The sequence below is a fragment of the Myodes glareolus genome, chromosome 7, assembly GCF_982192425.1.
Source record: "Myodes glareolus chromosome 7, mMyoGla1.1, whole genome shotgun sequence".
Lineage (NCBI taxonomy): Eukaryota > Metazoa > Chordata > Mammalia > Rodentia > Cricetidae > Myodes > Myodes glareolus.
This window is the reverse complement of record NC_142032.1, coordinates 77,415,342-77,433,076: the sequence shown is the minus strand read 5'-3', so window position 1 is coordinate 77,433,076 and position 17,735 is coordinate 77,415,342. Positions and strand designations below refer to the sequence as shown.

Below are 17,735 nucleotides of genomic sequence, written 5' to 3'. Positions count from 1 at the left end.
GCCAAGGCAGAGAAGGTCCAGGGTACCCAGGCGGGAAAGTCGGGCGCGTGCCTAGAAGACCACGTGACTCCGCGGGCCCGCGCAGGCTCGCCGGGCAAGCGCGGGGGCGGGGCGCGCGGGGGCGGGGGCGGAGCCTGGCGCGCGGCCCCGCGGGTGACAGGGCGGGAGGGAGGGGCGGGGCCGCGGGCGGGGCCGCGGGGGGAGGCGGGAGGAGTGGAGATGGCGGCGGCGGCGGCTCCGGGGGGCGGGGGCGGGGAGCCCCGGGGAGCCGCTGGGGTCGGCCCGGGGGTCCCGGGGGAGGTGGAGGTGGTGAAGGGACAGCCATTCGACGTGGGCCCACGCTACACGCAGCTGCAGTACATCGGCGAGGGCGCGTATGGCATGGTCAGGTGAGGGGGCGTCCCGGGGAGGGGGCTTCAGAGTGGGGGGGACAGCAGGTGCGTGCCTGGGACGTGGGGGTCTGGGGAGTGTCGCAGGGAGGGATCATGCAGTGACTTCTGGGGGATCGGGCGCTACTTTCTCCGGGGAGGGGGTTTGGAGCTTTGAAGCCACCTTGGATTGTTAAGGGAGGGGCAGCTGTGGGACCCTAGAGAAACAGGGTGGCGCTAAGAGGATGAGTGTTCTTGCTGAAGGGGGAGTGAAGGACCCTTCAGCAGGTAGTAGGAGCCTTGGTTCCCCCGGTGAGGCGGTGTCAGAGAGTTTCAGAAAGAAGAGCAAAGCTCAGGGTGGGGCAAACCTTTGCACCCCTGCCCCTGACAAGGCCAGGCGCCCACAAAAGGATGAGGGTTCCGGGGGGCGGGGGGTCTGCCTTATTTTGTGGGATACGGGGTTTGTGAGTTCTCGCTGCCCCACTGTGTGCTCTGGGCCTTTGTTCATATGGGAACAGCCCTGCGACCCAGGTACCTCACAGAGACCTACCCCTCCTTATCTCTTTTCTCCTGTCCCATTACTGAATCTTCTAGCCTATATTGGCTTCATCTACGTCCTCTGCTCGACTCCCGTCCCCTCGCCCTGTCTTGGATTGAGAGAGCCCAGTTTGGGAAAGGGGAGGAGGGTGAGGGCAGCTAGAATGGAAGAGGGTCCAGGAGAAAGGAAGTCAGCGAGTGACCACTCTTCCTCTGTTTGTGAAGTCACTGAAAGGCTGCCTGGCTGGTCCCCAGCTTTTCCCCTGGAGAGTCCAGGCCTTCACAGCAGGAAGGAGGCAGCATTGTTTACAACTTGGCCAGAGCCCTCTCCTGCTCTCTCCCGGCCCCGCCAAGGCCTGGGTGGGGCCGCCAGGCCTGGATTCCCCCTTTGCAGGGCCTCATCTCTCCGGCCCTTTCAGCTCGGCTTATGACCACGTGCGCAAGACTCGAGTGGCCATCAAGAAGATCAGCCCCTTCGAGCACCAGACCTACTGCCAGCGTACACTGAGGGAGATCCAGATCTTGCTGCGATTCCGCCATGAGAATGTCATAGGCATCCGAGACATCCTCCGAGCACCCACCCTGGAAGCTATGAGGGATGTGTATCCTCCACCTTTGTCACAGCCCCGAGCTAGACCAGGGAACTGGGTTTGCTTCTTTTGTGACACCCAGCAAAAATAACTTTTTAGCAAGAGAGCCCACAGCACATAAGCACACTGTCAGGCCTTTTCGTGGATCCTGGTGTGTTGCAGTCAAGTGAGGTGGCCTTGGACAAGTCCGTTTTGCTCTGTGTCCCAGTATGGTCTTGTGTGGGGGAAGTGCTGGGCAAAATGATCTCTATGGGCGCTTTGTCTACTGACATCTGCAGTTCTGTGACATGACCCAGTCTCTGCCCACAGCCCATTCTTGCTTAATAGACTCATGATTCTTTCTTTGGAGATCTCAGACTGGAAGGCAGGCGGGGAAGAAAGCTGGTACTGGGCATGCCTAGGGTTTTGATGGTTCTAAGTCAACCTTCTAATGTCCCTGTGAGATGAGCTGTATCACTTCCATTTCCAAGATGAGGAAACTAAGGCCCCTCATGGGAAGTTTTGCAGTGCCTTCTGAGGGACAGGTTGCTACTTTTGGTGTTGGGGGGAGCATGTGAAGTCTTTGAAACCACCATGTATTGTTAAGGGAGGAACATCTGGGGGGGCTTTGGAGTCACAGGGTAGAGCCTGGTCTTTGCACCCCTGTTCCTGGCTTCACCAAGGGCACAAGGAAGGATAAGGGTGCTGGAGGGTCTGCCTGGATAAGAAGGACGAAAATTGGCTGTTTCTGTTTCTCGCTTTCTCTCTTTCCCCAGTTGGCTTTCTTGGAGCCTTCCTACTTTTCTGAGAGCCCCACCCTAATTACCTGTGGACTTGCACCTTGCCCAGGGAAGCAGTTCAGCCTTTGTTGCCCTTGCTTGATATTGCTTGCCTAGTTCAAATATCTAGTTCATTGTCCACATCTACTTCCGTAACACCCATGGCCTCTTCCCTACCTACCCCTCCCAATCCCAGGATTCATTGGACAACATCTGTAGCTCTCATCACATGAAATCTCCATACTCTGGCTTGCAGTGTGATCTTAAGCAGGTCACTGTACCTCTAGACTCCCACACTCACAAAGCAGCAGGGTTGGGCCATGTGTGTGTGTCTGCATGTGCTGCTTCTTTTATTGAGAAGGATCTCACTTTCTCAGGCTAGCCTGAAACACAGGACATAGTTCAGGCTAGCCTGGAACTCAGAGCTCCAACTGCCTTTGCCTCCCAGGTACGACCAAGCCCAGCTCACATGCCCTGTGTAGAAGACAGTCCAGGCTTCCTTTTTGAGAGAGTATCACTTTGTGTCCCTGCTTGGCCTGAGGCTAATTTACTAGACCACGCTGGTCTTAAATTTCTAGGGAATAATCCTCTTGCACCTGCTTCTCAAGTGCTGAGATTACAAGAATGAGGTTTGGTGCTCAGTCCCTGGCTGCGCTTCCGAAGATAGGCCAGGTGACGTTTACTTATGTTTATTTGTTTTGCTTTGGTTTTTTTGGTTTTTCAAGACAGGGTTTCTCTGTGTCTCCCTGGATATTCTGGAACTCACTCTATAGTCCAGGCTGGCCTTGAACTCACAAGAGGTCCACCTGCTTCTGCCTCCCGAGTGCTGGGATTAAAGGTGTGCGCAGCACCACCCGGCTATTTGTGTAGAATCATTGTTTTATCTTCAAGTCTAAAGGGACTTTTCGTTCTCCGCCTTCTGGTGTATGGTCACTCCGTAGGAGCATGGTTGGGAGTGTCTCCTCACTTTTCTGGCACAAATCATTCCCATAAGGCAGGCATTTATTTTAAAGCAAACAGTTACTGTGTGTGCCAGATGGCGTTCATGCATTATCTCATTTAACCCACTCAGCCACCACATGGCTCAGCCCATGGAGTCACAGCATTTTTTGTTTGCTGAGCATCTCCGTGGGACATCTTTATCCTCACAGCCGCCTCTAAGGAACAGTTACTCTCCCTGCTTGTCAGATGAGGAAACTGAGGCATGGACAGGTAGAATGGGCACATCAGACATGAGTGGGTTAACTCAGAACTGCTGTGGCTCTGAAGTTCTCCCACTCCAATTTATCAGTACCCTCATTTGCCCCATAGGGAGACCGGGGGCCCAGAATAGATATGCCCTGCATACCCTCAGCTCCAGGCTTTGCTTTGTAACGCTCATGAGGCCAAGGGGCCCTAGCTGGAAGGAGTATGTGACCTTCTGGTCAGAATCTGTTTTCCTTAACAAAGTCTCCTACTGCCCCCAACCTGGGGGGGGTCTCTGGAATCCTCCTCAGTTACATTGTTCAGGACCTCATGGAGACAGACCTGTATAAGCTGCTAAAGAGCCAGCAGCTAAGCAACGACCACATCTGCTACTTCCTCTATCAGATCCTTCGGGGCCTCAAGTATATACACTCAGCCAATGTGCTCCACCGGGATCTGAAGCCCTCCAACCTGCTTATCAACACCACCTGCGACCTTAAGGTCAGAGGTTGAATGCCTGCCTCTTCTTCCCTGGGCGTGGGGCACGACCAGTAGAAGCATCCTTGGTGCATGGCAAGCAAGAACAGCATAGGCAGAGCAGGGGCACTTCCTGGGCTGCGGAGGCCTTAGGCACCTAACTCGGTGGCCTGGGTTTGATTCCAGATCTGTGATTTTGGCTTGGCCCGGATTGCTGACCCTGAGCATGACCACACTGGCTTCCTGACAGAGTATGTGGCCACACGCTGGTACCGAGCCCCAGAGATCATGCTTAACTCCAAGGTAGGAGAGCAGCCCACTTTTACAAGAAAGTCCTAGATCTTTCTCTGGGTCTTGGCATAATCCCTTTGGCCCTTGGGCTCTGGCAAAATGTAGAGATTGGAGATTAGAAATTTCCTAGCCTCTGTTCTCTGCCCTATGCTTGCTGTTGGATCTAAGTTGGTTGTAGTGCTTGGCCCAAATGCCAATAAGGCACTGATAAGGCTGACTGAGGAGTTGAGCATATTCTCCTCCCCAGGGCTACACCAAATCCATTGACATCTGGTCTGTGGGCTGCATTCTGGCTGAGATGCTCTCCAACCGGCCCATCTTCCCTGGCAAGCACTACCTGGACCAGCTCAACCACATTCTAGGTAAGACGACCTGACCGGCTCACAGGGATGGGAGTTATCAGAGGTGATGTTTCTGGAGGGTGACAATTGGGGTACCACATGTAGAGCCTCCCCAGCATCTCATGGTATTTCTGTAAGGTGTTCTTTTCCATTTGAAAGATGGGAAAAGCAAGGCTAAGGCCTACACCTAAGGAAGACTGCAGTCAGGATTTGAGCCCAGCACTCCCTGGTCGTCAGCTCCTTGCTTTCGTCACTGCCCCAGTGGGTTGATGAGGAGGTGGCTGCAGGTGGCTGAGCTTGGGTTCCTGTCCTTGCTTCCTGACCTGTTCCCAGAAAGAGGACTTGACATCTTAGCAAAACAACTGGTTTGTCCACAGGTATCTTGGGCTCCCCATCCCAGGAGGACCTTAATTGTATCATCAACATGAAGGCCCGAAACTATCTACAGTCTCTGCCCTCGAAAACTAAGGTGGCCTGGGCCAAGCTTTTCCCCAAATCTGACTCCAAAGGTGAGACAAAGGACTGGGGGTAGGCGAGAACCCAGCGGCCAAGAAAGGTGTATTATCCTGATGCCTGCCTCAGTAAATAGGCCCCTGGGCACTGGACAGGTGCTGCCTATGGGAGTTCCTTCAGCTTTTTTTCATGACTGCTACTCCTGCCTTGCCTTAGCACTTGACCTACTGGACCGGATGTTAACCTTCAACCCCAACAAGCGCATCACTGTAGAAGAAGCACTGGCTCATCCGTACCTGGAACAGTACTATGACCCAACAGATGAGGTGGGCTGGCCACCAGGGGCTGGGAGGGGCATTAGTATCCCCCGTGCTGGCCTGTGCCTTACTGTCTTTGCCCCCTAGCCAGTGGCTGAGGAGCCCTTCACCTTTGACATGGAGCTGGATGATCTCCCCAAGGAGCGGCTGAAGGAACTGATCTTCCAAGAGACAGCCCGCTTCCAGCCAGGGGCCTCAGAGGCCCCCTAACAAAACAGACATCCCTGTCCCCTGGGACCTGGTGAGTGGCTCACAATGCCCTTGGCTGCCCAGCCTGGGTGCCTCATCCACGTGTGTGGCCCATCTGGTCCTTTGTAAACCACTCCTCGGGCCCCGTCTGTCTCCTGCTGTCATCAGCATCCTCTGGAGACCCACAGAGGTGAGGGGTCCTCCCGCTCTGAGGAGCCACCCCAGACCTTAGGGACAGGGTGTACCATAATGGCTTTGAGAGGAGGCTACATTCACAGTAGCACTTGGTGGTGGCTGCTGGTGCTGCCGAGGAGGGAGCCAAGACCCACAGGCGGATCAAAGGCACTGGCGTCAGGGGCTCAGTGGGGTCTTCTCAGCTCACTTTGCTCTTCTTCTTCCTTCAGGTCCTGCTCCTACCTGGTCCTTCTCTGCAGATCGTTAGTAATGAACTTTGCTCAACCCGGACCCTGGCAGCCCAGGCTGGACCGAGGGTGGGCCTGGCCATCTTCTTCCACTCTGCTGGGATCTCCTGCTTCAGGCAGGCTCCCCTTACCCCTCACCCCAACCCCCTGCCCCATCTCCCTGGGGCCTAAGTGGTGAGGTGGCCCCAGAGCTGATCTCCGCTGCTCTGCCTTTATCTACCCCTGCTAGCCCTGGCTCTGGCAGACCATTCTGGAGCGGAAGGGCTATGACTGCCCTAGGACCTGTGCTATGGAGGGGTGGAGGACACTGAGTAGGGACCCAGGCTAAGCTCTGCCCTACTCAACTTGTTGGAACCCCACCCTGTTTTCCCCGAAGGAACATTCCTAAGTCTCAAGGGCTAGTTTCCCTGAGGAGCCAGGCCAGGCCAAACCCTCTCCCTCTCAAAGCTGCCACTTGTAACGCCCTTGCTGCTTCTGTGTGTGGGTTATTGGAAGTGGAGGTGGGGCCCGTGGAGAGCCGGTGCCCCTCCCCACCTCCCCGTGCCTGTATCTAATATATAAATATAGAGATGTGTATATGGATGACCCTGCCTCTGTCTCTGTGTGCCAATGCGACCCCCAGCGTGCTGCTTTCACGACTGACCCCTGTGTGCAGCTGTGGCCTCACATGGCCCTGTGGTCTTTGGCTCAGCTTGCCAGGGGTGAGGATGGGTTATAAGGCGCTCCAGACTTCTGGAAAGGGGTCAGTTTTCTTTCAGTCACTATGTTCCCAAACAGCTTCCTGTTTAACTGGCTGGGGTGATTTGTTGTGACTCAGGGGCACCCTACACCCCAACATTCCTGGGAAGTGGCAAAGGTAGTTACAGGTCCTGGCCACAAGCACTCATGGGAAACAGGAAGTTCTAAAAAATGGTGAGGGGAGTTGCTCACCCCCTCCCTCCACACATACACACAGTCAAGGACAGAAGGGGGTGCTGGGATCTATGCAAGGTCTGTGGACATGAAGCCCAGGGCTGCCTGGATTCCTGTGCCTGCCCCAGCCCTAGGGCATACTGCAGTCTGGCCAAGTGCCAGGGCATAGCAGCAGGCTCAGCAGGTCCTGGGGCGTGGTGCTGCCCAATAGTAGAGCCAGCCTACACCAGCTCAGCGGGCAGACTCAGCAGCAGGCAGCAGCAGCCAACAGAGCCTTCTGGGACTGGGAAGGCTGCGCTGTGGCAGGCGCCTGCGGTGGGAGTGAGGCTATGCTCTCCATCCTGTACTTTGCTCTGCCCGTCCTGGGCAGCTATATCATGCTCTCCTTCTTCTTCTTGCGCCGACCTCATCTGCTGCACACAACCTGGGCTCCCACCTTCCCTATCCGCCTGGCTGCCCACCGTGGAGGTGAGCTGAGTCAGGGAGGCGGGAGGCCTTGGCAGCCACTTGGGGCGATGTGAGCCTAAGACGACAGGTGCCACAGTGGGCAGCACATAGCGGAGGTGCAAGGCGTGAAAGACAGAGGTGAGGAGAGCCACGGGGGTCTGGGAGGCACAGAGCAGGGAAGGAGAGCCAGTTCAGCGTGGCTGATGGGAAAAGAAGAAGCAAGTAGGAAACCATCAGGAAGAAAGAAAGGTAAGAAGGTCAGGCCAGGCCCTAGGGACCCACCCAAACTGCTTCACACAGGGTCCGGAGAGCGGCTAGAGAACACCATGGAGGCTATAGAGAAGTAAGTCCGACACGGAAGGTTGTGGGGTGAGCGCTGCAAGGCAACCAAGGGTGCTATTTATCCACTTCCTAATTTGGGTGTCTTGAAGCCGCTGGAATTGTACAGGTGGGGTCATATGTCCCACCATAAATTCTGTCCCAGTATCTCCCCTCCACTACATGCCCTGGTCCATCCCTTGTCCCCTTCCCCCACCAACCTTTGCTCCCATAGTTCCATGGCCCAGCGAGCAGATATCTTGGAACTTGACTGCCAACTCACACGGGATGGCGTGGTGGTAGTATCACACGACAAGAACCTGTCCCGCCAGTCAGGCCTAAATAAGGATGTGAACAGCCTGGACTTCCAGGTGAGCTCTGCAGCCCCTCATGCTGAGAGTTGACATTTGTGCACATGCGTCCTAATGTCATGCCTCCACCCTCCACAGGAATTGCCACTCTACAAGACAGAACTGGAGATTTATTTCTCACCAGGTACGGTGTGGACATCCAGCCTCGCACTGCTTAGCCACCTCTCATATCCTCTCCCTACCCCCCCCCCAAGTTCATCTATCTTTCTCTGACCCCAGTTTTTGTGACCCAACTCCCAGGTCATTTTGCCCATGGGTCGGATCGGCACATGATACAGTTGGAGGATATATTCCAGAAATTTCCAAGGATTCCCGTGATTGTGGAGATCAAAGAAAAAAATGAAGAGCTCATTCACAAGGTGGTACTAAGGCCAGGCAGGTGAAGGCAGGTCCAAGAGAGGCCTGGCCTCCCTTACTCCCTGTGTTCCCATCCTAGGTAGCCAACCTGGCTAGGAGCTTTGACCGCAATGAGATTACTATTTGGGCTTCAGAGAAGAACTCAGTCATGAGGAAGTGCAAGGCTGCCGTGAGTCCCTCTTTCTCTGCTACCGGGATAGAAGCCACCCAGTCCAAGGAGCCTACGCTAGAAGGGCCCAGCATGGCCCCTGGAACTAGCTTTGAGCACAGTCCCCAAGGGTAGGATTTGGAGAAGCAGGACAACGTGACTGTGCACTGGTGCCATGCAGCTAGTTCTAGGGAACCCAGTACTGGCTGTGCTGGTACCATAACAGAACTTCAGGAAACACTGGCTGTGCTGGTCAGCTGTTACTGTAACAGAACCTCAGGAACTACTGGCTGTACTGGTTGGTTGTTACTGTAACAGAACCTCGGGAAACCCTGGCTGTGCTGGTCAGCTGTTACCGTATCAGAACTTCAGGAAACATCTCATGGCTCACAGTTTCAGAGATTTTAACCCATAGTCACTTTGGCCCAATTGCTAGAGGTAGAGAGGGCATGAGAAACAGTCACTCGCTAATGACTGCTGAGGAGCGAAGAGAGTGCCTGGTCTGGTGTCTTCCTTTATCTCCTTTTGTTTCATCCAGACTCCTAGCCTACAGAGATGGCGCTGCCCACATTCAGGGTAGGGTTCCTCCCTCCCCTAGCTAATTCTGTGGAAACATCCTCAGACACCCCACAGGTGTGTTTCACCAAACTCTAAGGTACTACTTTTTAATCAAGTTAACAGAATTAACCATTACACTGTTCAAGGTGTGACTTTGATGTCCAGCCCTGGTCCCCTCGGCCCATGCCAACTCTGCTGTCCCCACTTCTCACTTCTCTCCTTGCCACCCAGAACCCCGACATGCCAACGGCCTTCACCATATTGCGATCAATCTGGATACTGCTGCTCTACTACCTTGGGCTGCTGCCTTTTGTCTCCATTCCTGAGAAGTTTTTCTTATGCTTCCTGCCCACCATCATCAACAGGTACCAGGGGGGAGACGGGGCTTGTAAACACCCTGCTCAGGCCACACTGCCCAGGACCCAGGATCCCAAGTTTCATAAGAGTCCCCAAGAGTCTTTAAATTGTGTGTATGTGTGTGTGCACACGTGTGTGTGTGTACATGTGCCCACCTCATGTGTGCAGTGACCTACAGAGGCCAGAAGAGGGTGTCAGATCCCCAGAACTGGAGTTACAGGTGGTTGTGAACAGCACATGAGTGCTTAGAGCCAAACTCAGGTCCTCTGAACGAACAGCAAGCGCTCTTGACTACTGAACCACCTCTCCAGCCCCAAGGCCCCTTAGGGAGGGCAGTGTTTTGTTTTATTGAGACAGAGTTAAGTTGGCCTGGAACTAAGTAGCTGAGGAAGGCACTGAATTTTTAATCCTCCTGCCTCCACATCACTAGAGCTGCAGCTATAGTCATATACCACCACCACACCTGGCTCTAGCCAGGGCTAGACACTGAACCCAAGGCTTTTTGTTTTGTTTTGTTTTGTTTTGTTTTTCAAGACAGGGTTCCTCTGTAGCTTTAGAGCCTGTCCTGGAACTAGCTCTGTAGACCAGGCTGGCGTCAAACTCACAGAGATTCATCTGCCTCTGCCCCCCGAGTGCTGGGATTAAAGGCGTGCGCCACCACCACCTGGTGAACCCAAGGTTTTGTGTGTGCTGGGGGAACAAATCTACCAACTGAGTCACATCTCGGTTTGTTTGTTTGTTTGTTTGAATTTGTTATGGGGTGTGCGTGTGCATGCCATGATGTGCATATGGAGGCCAGAGACAACCCTCTTTCCGCCTTTGTGTAGGTTCCGGGGATTGGACTCAGGTTGCTAGGCTTTCATGGCAAGAGACTTTATTCACTAAGCCAGTGATTCTCAACCTGTGGGTTGAGACCCCTATGGGGAATAAATGACCCTTTCACAGGGGTAGCCTAAAACCATCAGAAAACACAGATATCTACATTATGATTTATAACAGTAGCAAAACTGTAGTTACGAAGTAGCAATGAAACTAATTTTACGGTTGGGGTCACCACAACATGAGGAACTGTTTTAAAGGGGCACAGTACCAGGAAGGTTGAAAACCACCACACTAAACCATTGAGAAAGGCTGATCTTGTTTTTTTGAAACAAGGGTCTCACTATGTAGTCCAGGCTGGCCTCAAATTCTCAATCCTCCTGCTTCAGCCTCCCTAGTGCTGGGATTATGGGCCTGTACACTGTAGTTCTTGCCTGGCATTCATGAACACTAGGGGGTCTGTGACACACACACCCCCCCCCCCCCGACTTGCAGACAAGTGTGTTATCAGTATGCAGTTTTAGAAGAAATTCACTCAATACGCTGATGGAAAACGTCTCTGGTCAATGTAGTTGTAGTAGTACATGATAATGTGGGCAGGCCAGTTTAGGAAATAAAACTGATGTGCCTGGGTCAGGCCCTCTGGGCTTACAGCCTGGCTTTCTCCTTCTCTAAAGGTGAGTCAGTCCACTCTACAGCAGCACTGTTAACAAAGTAACATAGAGGAAGTATTAGGAACTAGATACTTCCTTAGTGAGGTGGGAGGGGGCCTGCCTCATCCTTGGCCTTTCTGACAACTTCTCCAGGATTGTCCCCAAAGCTCTGGTTCCGCTATGTGTTTCTCAAGAAAGCTAGCTAGCCCCACAGCCCCTTCCAAAGCATTGCACTGGCAGCGTTTTACACAGAGTTAAAGGTTTTCACAGACTGGGGGAGTATTTGACCTTTACCTTATAGTACCCTGTCCCAGGAGGGGAGAGTCACAACAGCCCCGTTAGTGTCAGCTATGCTGAGACATAGTGTACAGCTTGCCCAGGGTCACACAGCTTGAAATACTCCAGAGCCTGACCTAGGACATGCTCTAAAATCACCCAGGGAGGAAGACAAGCCGTGACGAGAAGCATCTCATCTGAAACAGCTGTCCATGTTTGGGCGCTGCGTCAAACACCTGGAATCCCAGCACTCGTGAGGCCAAGGCCAGAGGGTTGCAAGTTCCAGGCCAGCCTCGCTACTCTTAAAAACCCACACAGACTCAACCAGAAGGACCCCATGACGTCCTGGAACCAAGCTGGTTCCAGGCCCATCGCTGATGCGCTTCTGACCCCCAGCATGTCCCACTGTCTAAGACTCAGTTCCCTGTGCTGAAGACAGGAAGAGGGACAAGCTCTTAAACCAACGACTCCAGGACACAGCAGGCTCTCACTGAGGGATGAAGGATTCCTCCAGGCAGCTTCATAGTTTCTTCAGGCTAGGCCAGGGGTGCACTGGTCAAGGAGTTATTACCACCACACCCCTGTGACGGGGGTGGGGGGCACGGACAACACCGAGGAGCTGACCTCACCAGTTCTCTCCACAGGACTTACTTCCCGTTTTCCTGTGGATGGATGAACCAACTGTCAGCTGCGGTTACAAAATGGTGAGGTGGGCAGGGCTGCCGGGTGGAGGGGTCACGCAGGGACCTGCTGCTGTCCTTTGTCCCCTCTCATCGTTGCCTTTGCCATCCCCATCCTTCCCCAAGGATCATCATGAGGAAGAGTCTGATTCAGCACTTGCAGGACCGAGGGGTGCAGGTGAGGACGCCAACACTAGCCCAGCAAGGAGCTGGTTCCCGGCATATACCTGGGAGCACGACCTCCATTATACTGCAATTGGAGGTGGAGCATTTGGGCAGGATCTCACCCCTGAGCCTCAGTTTCTTTGATTATAAAATGCAGAGAATGAGACAGGCAGTGGTGGTGCATTAATCTAGCACTTGGGAGGCAGAGGCAGGTAAATCTCTGAGTTCGAGGCCAGCCTAGTCTACAGAGCAAGTTCCAGAACAGCGAGGAAACTTGAGAAACACAGAGAAACCTTGTCTTGAGTCCGTTTGAATGCAGAGAATGGTATCTGTAGCTCTTTTGAATGTGCACCTGGGATTAATCAGGGATTGATAACTTAGGGCCTGCTGGATAGGTGCTGGGAAACCAGGCCTAGCCCACCCTGTTGCTCTGCCTTGATCAGTGGTCTATGGAATAGTGAAGGCATTTTGGTTTGGGTTTTGGTGGGGTTTTTTGTTTTAGTTTTTTATGTGTAATAAGTATCTTGCTTATATATATCTGACCTGGCGCTGAGGCCAAAAGATGGTGTCAGCTCCCTTGAAGCCGTAGTTACAGATAGTTTTCAGCTGCCATGCAGATACTGGAATCAAATCTATCCCCTCGGGAAGGGCAGCAAGTGCTTTTAACTGCTGAACTATTTCACTGGCCTCCTTTTTGTTGTTGTTTTGTTTTGAGGCAGGGTGTCACCATATAACTCCTCCTCTGTAAACCAAGCTGTCCTCTGACTCACAGAGATCTACCTGTCTCTGTCTCGAGTGCTGGGATTAAAGGCATGTGTCACTATGCCTGGTCATGGTTTTGTTTTCATTTTTTTATTGTCTTATTTTGTGTGAATGGGTGTTTTGGGTACCACATGTGTGCCTGGTACCCAAAGAAGTGAGAAGAGGACATCAGATCCCCTGGAAATGTAGTTACAAATGGCTGTGAGCCACCATGTGGGTGCTGGGAATCCAAGCAAGGTCCTCTGGAAGAGCAATTAGTACTCTAAATCACTGAGCCATCTCTCTAGCCCCTGTTTTTTTTTTTGTTGTTTGTTTGTTTTGTTTTGTTTTTTATGTAGGCCAGGCTGGCCTCAAACTCATGGCAATCGTCCTGCCCCTACCTCACTAATGGTGGAGTTACAGGCAGTTACTGTGCCTGACTTTGGACATTAAATCAGCAAGTCTCATTGAGATGGTTCCACACATTTACCTGCGATGAGAGCTTTCTACCAAATGTGGGGGGAAAGAAATGAAGACCGACAACCCCATGCGGGATGTGATATCACAGCTAAGGACAGGAGTCAGTACTATGGGTCATGGGCAGACGGAGGTGAGATCAGTCAGAAGAAGGGCAGGGGAAGACAGCTCTTGAGGAGAAGGACATCACAGGCAGGCATCTCCAGAGCTAAAGCTTGGAGGAGCAAAAGTCTGGGCTCAGAGGAACTGGGTGGGTTCCCTAGACTAAGGGCAGCAGAGGTCAGTTAGGCCCATGGCCTCACATCTAACAGGACTGTGAGCCTCAGCACCCAGGACGGAAAGCTTTTGAAGGTTGGTGCAGGAAACCCAATCTAGATAGTTCAGAGTGGACTCGCTTGCTCTACAACATGGCGACCGTATGATGGTGGGGAAAGTGTCATCATGGACAGGAGTCAACCTTGGGTGACAACAGCAAGAGAGGTCAGGCTTGGCTCCTGCCTGTGCTGGTGTCAGTGAGGGTCTAGAGAACAGCTCTTCCTTACCAGCCCTCGCTCACCGATCACCGCTGACCTCCACCCTCATTGTGAAACCCAGACAGCAGAGATCCAGTGAGCTCCTGGAATCCCATGTCATCCGGGTGCCCTGGCTCACACACCTAATCCATGGGAAACTGAGGCAGGAGGATGGTGAGTTTTAGATCAGGTTGGGCTAAATAGCACTCCCTGCCTCAAAAGGACAAAATACATGGCTGGAGAGATAGAAGAAAGAAAAAAAAAAAAAAAAACAGGAAAAAAAAACAAAAACAAAACAAAGACGAACCAGGAGGGCAGTCCAATGGCTCAGGGGCTAAAGGCTTCTGCTTTCAAACCTGATGACCTGGGTTTGACCCATAACTCCTACGAGCTGTCCTCTGACCCACACACCCGGGGTGCTGTGCACCCGCCCCCACATAAACAAACATAATCAAATGTTTAAAAATTAAAACCCAGTGGCTGGGGATGTGGCTCAGCTGGAGGGCGCTTGCCTTGCAGCCCCAAAGCCTGGGTTCAGTCGCCAGCACCAGGTAACACAATGTCATGGCTCATCGGCTGAGAACGCTGGCTGCTCTTCTAGCGCACCCAAGTCTGACTCCCAGCTCCCATAATCAGTGGCTCACAATCACTGTAACTCCAGCTCCCGGGGATCAGACGCCCTCTTCTGGCCTCTGTTGGTACACAGACATAACACTCACACCTGTAAAATAAATAAGTAAACCTTTTTAAAAATTTAAATACAAATAAATCATAAAAAAACAAAAACAAAAAGAAAACAGAAACAAAACAACAGGTATAACCTGAGCACTTGGGACATGGAAGAAGAATGACAGAAGTTCAAGGTCACTACCAGCTATGTAGAGTTTGAGGCCAGCTTGGTTACAAGAGACCCTAACAGACAGAACAGACCTAGGAAACTGTAAAATAATTAGTGATGGGCTGTTGAGTAGTTAACTTTAAAAAGATATATTACATTTGTGTGTGTGTGTTGTGTGGTGTGTGTGTGTGTGTTGTGTGTACATGGGGTGGGGGGCACATCCCAACATTCCACAGTGCACAGCAGAGGTCAGAGAGTAAGTTACAGGGCTTTTCCTTCCACCATGTGGATGCTGGAGATAAATCTCAGGTCCTTGGGTGCCTTTGCTGCCGCTGAGTCACTTCACTGGCCCTGGGTTGTGTTTTTTGTTTGTTTTGTTTTCCAGTACTGGGGATCAAATCCAGGGCTTTGCACATGCCAGGCCAGTGTTACACCATCGAGCAACATCCCCAGCTCTTGGGTTGTTTGTTTGTGACAGGTCTCATATAGCCCAGGCTGGCCCTTGAACTCCCTATATAGCAGAAGGTGTCCTTGAACTCCTTTTCCTCCTGTCTCTTGCTTCTTTTTTTTTTCAAAATATTTATTTATTTATGTATACAATAATCTGTCTGTGTGTATGCCTGAAGACCAGAAGAGGGCACCAGACCTCATTACAGATGGTTGTGAGCCACCATGTGGTTGCTGGGAATTGAACTCAGGACCTTTGGAAGAGCAGGCAATTCTCTTAACCACTGAGCCATCTCTCCAGCCCCTGTCTCTTGCTTCTTAGTGCCATAAAAAGAAACAAGCACCCACCACTGCACCCGGATTTCATCTTCTGTTTTGTTTTTCAAGGAAGGATTTCTCTGTTTAACAGTCCTGGCTGGCCTTGAACTCACAGAGATCGGCCTCTTCTGCCTCCCAAGCATTGGGAATAAAGTCGTGCAACCACCACCACCCAGCTTTTACCTTTGTTTTTAATAGAATTTCTTACTTGTTTTGAGACAAAGTCATTCTATAACCCTGGCTGGCCTAAAACTTACTGTATAAACCAGGCTGCCTGGAACTCACAGAGATTCACCTGCCTCTGCCCTCCTGAGTGTTGAGACTGTCCTTAATCTTAAGTTCATGCACTTATTTATGTTTTCATTTTTGAGGCACATCTTGCTATATAACTCTGGCAGGCCAGCTACTCACTGTAGCCCAGATGGCTTCAGAGTCATCCACCCTCTTTCCTCAGCTTCCCGAGTGTAGGGCTTATAGGCATGCACTGCAACACTTGACTCTAAGATCATACAATTTAAGTTTTGATAACAGTTGTGGGGTTTTTGTCTTGGTTTGGGTTTTTTTTTTTTTGGTTTTTTTTTGTTTGTTGGTTGGTTTGTTTGTTTGTTTTTTTGAGACAAGGTTTCTCTGTGTAGCCCTAGCTCCCTGGAACTCACTCTGTAGACCAGGCTGGTCTCAGAGATCCGCCTGCCTCTGTGTCCCCAGTGCTGGAATTAAAGGTGTGTGCCACCACTGTCTGTCAATAATAGCTATGTTTAATAACCAGTCTGAAAACTCCTAAAAAGGTTACCATCAGCTCCAGTTCACCATTGCTGGGAAGTCTGTGCAGAAGAGGGGGTGCCACCTCCTGGAAGTTAAAGGAAGCGTTGGGTAGATTTGGAAACTAAGCCTGTCCTTCTTTCCTGCTCAGGTGCTATTTTGGTGCCTTAATGAAGAATCGGATTTTGAAGTGGCCTTCAATCTGGGGGCCAATGGTGTCATGACTGATTTCCCCACAGCCCTGAGACACTACCTAGACAAGAAGGAAGAACCAAAGCCCCCTGCCTCCTCAATCTGAGGCCCTGTTCTCTCTTTAAGAAAAATAAATATTTTCTCATCACGGATCGAAGGGTTGGAGGGTCAGTCTTGAAGACTAAAAAGATGGGACTGTCACCCAGCGGTGTAATGCTTGCACACCATGAACGCAGCTCTGGGTTTGATGCATATTGCGTGGGAGGGCACGCAACATCTTTGAAGAGATCAAGAAAACCTGCGATGAGCTGGGCCTGGTAATGAACATCTTTACCTCAGTACTTGAGAGACAGAAGCGCGTGGATCTGTGAGTTAGATGCCAGGGCTACAAAGTGAGACCCCCGCCCCCCAAAAAAGTCTGGGGGGCCTAATTAGACTGGCCCACTTGTTCTGCTACATTCTAGACCCAGCAGAGAGGCACCACACCCTGTGACAGCTTGGCCTCCACTCTGAAGCATGTTAACCCAGGTGTCCTGACCCCAGACTCTAGAGATCCACAGATTTAGTGGTTTCCCTGAAGCCATTAAGAGACCCAGGCATACAAGGGACTTGATTTCCCTCACGTTGCTGCTGTTGGTCAGCAGGAAGGCATGGGGGATCTCACAGGCTCCCCACTGTACCAACTGTTTAATTCCTGATCTCCCACACTGGGTCTTAACTCTAAAGGATATTCCTGAAGCAGTACTTTTCAGGCCTGCTGGGTACTGGGATTCTGCAATGAACACAAGTCTATGTAAGCCAGACACATGTTTAAACAGACATTTCCACTGGAGTCAGGCCTACAATAGCCTGGGGGCCAGGCATACCAGAGGATGTCTGGAATAGATGATGCTCAGCAGTAGGGACTGGCTCCTAACGCTTTGGTTCTGGGAGTCTACTAGCAAAAGGACACCTTTAGCCCTTTCCTTCTAAGAGTCTGCTCCACGTGCTTGGGGAAAGTGAGACTTCCAACTTTGACTCTTACCATCTGGATAATCTCTGGAGAGGATCTCTTCTTCAAACCTCAGAACCTGGTCAAATGGAGAAACTATAGGACTGTGGGAGGGATTACCAGACTGGCCGGAGGATTAACGAAGACAATTACGACTATTTCTCGGGGAGGGAGGTGCGTACAGACACCACCTGCCGCTAACCCCACGTCGGGCTGGAATCCTTGTCTGTTCGAGCACCAGGGACAGCTATAGGCGAAATCAGGCCCGGACACTGACTGGCTTCCGAGCTTAGGCTGCGAGTCGCAACCGCATTTCCGGGCGAGCAGGCAAGCTGAAGCCGGGAGCAGGGGGAAGGGCAGCCCTGCCTGCGCTGGCCGCCGTATGACGCGCCCCCTCATTTGCATGAGGCCCTCCGATTGGCCACGGCGGCCGCCGGGACAGGAGGCCGGCCCCCTCCCCCTCCCGCCGCA

General features: G+C 52.2%; 2 protein-coding genes and 1 long non-coding RNA gene across 4 annotated transcripts; 2 read left to right on the top strand and 1 right to left on the bottom strand.

Moving 5' to 3' along the window:
- Positions 1 to 205: 205 nt before the first annotated feature.
- Mapk3 (mitogen-activated protein kinase 3) lies at positions 206 to 6,510 on the top strand. The gene is made up of 9 exons (XM_087908440.1): positions 206 to 389; positions 1,325 to 1,507; positions 3,750 to 3,939; positions 4,102 to 4,218; positions 4,454 to 4,568; positions 4,925 to 5,056; positions 5,217 to 5,326; positions 5,405 to 5,558; positions 5,911 to 6,510. The coding sequence occupies exons 1-8, from the start codon at positions 220 to 222 to the stop codon at positions 5,525 to 5,527; spliced, it is 1,140 nt and encodes a 379-aa protein (XP_087764566.1). The 5' UTR covers positions 206 to 219; the 3' UTR covers positions 5,528 to 5,558; positions 5,911 to 6,510.
- Positions 6,511 to 6,599: 89 nt separating this feature from the next.
- On the top strand, positions 6,600 to 16,425 carry Gdpd3 (glycerophosphodiester phosphodiesterase domain containing 3). Of its 2 annotated transcripts, none has more exons than XM_085693092.2 (10): positions 6,600 to 7,308; positions 7,588 to 7,630; positions 7,841 to 7,976; positions 8,055 to 8,100; positions 8,217 to 8,335; positions 8,413 to 8,502; positions 9,271 to 9,404; positions 11,789 to 11,848; positions 11,951 to 12,002; positions 16,233 to 16,425. In XM_085693092.2, the coding sequence occupies exons 1-10, from the start codon at positions 7,170 to 7,172 to the stop codon at positions 16,377 to 16,379; spliced, it is 966 nt and encodes a 321-aa protein (XP_085549218.1). In that variant the 5' UTR covers positions 6,600 to 7,169; the 3' UTR covers positions 16,380 to 16,425. The 2 variants fall into 2 exon arrangements, with proteins under 2 accessions (XP_085549218.1, XP_085549219.1); XM_085693093.2 differs by lacking the exon at positions 6,600 to 7,308 and adding an exon at positions 7,321 to 7,425.
- On the bottom strand, positions 10,249 to 17,624 carry LOC146893465 (uncharacterized). The gene is made up of 2 exons (XR_015003085.2): positions 17,298 to 17,624; positions 10,249 to 14,440 (listed from the first exon to the last, which is right to left on the bottom strand). It is a non-coding gene; the product is annotated as an uncharacterized LOC146893465 (long non-coding RNA).
- Positions 17,625 to 17,735: the final 111 nt, after the last annotated feature.

Excerpts from the sequence above, each read along its gene's own strand:
- Gdpd3 (XM_085693092.2), top strand. The coding sequence starts at position 7,170 with ATGCTCTCCATCCTGTACTTTGCTCTGCCCGTCCTGGGCAGCTATATC. Across the intron at positions 8,336-8,412 it reads ATGAAGAGCTCATTCACAAG|GTAGCCAACCTGGCTAGGAG; the intron begins GTGGTACTAAGG and ends TTCCCATCCTAG. Across the intron at positions 9,405-11,788 it reads CTGCCCACCATCATCAACAG|GACTTACTTCCCGTTTTCCT; the intron begins GTACCAGGGGGG and ends TTCTCTCCACAG.
- Mapk3 (XM_087908440.1), top strand. The coding sequence starts at position 220 with ATGGCGGCGGCGGCGGCTCCGGGGGGCGGGGGCGGGGAGCCCCGGGGA. Across the intron at positions 390-1,324 it reads GGCGCGTATGGCATGGTCAG|CTCGGCTTATGACCACGTGC; the intron begins GTGAGGGGGCGT and ends CGGCCCTTTCAG. Across the intron at positions 1,508-3,749 it reads CTGGAAGCTATGAGGGATGT|TTACATTGTTCAGGACCTCA; the intron begins GTATCCTCCACC and ends AATCCTCCTCAG.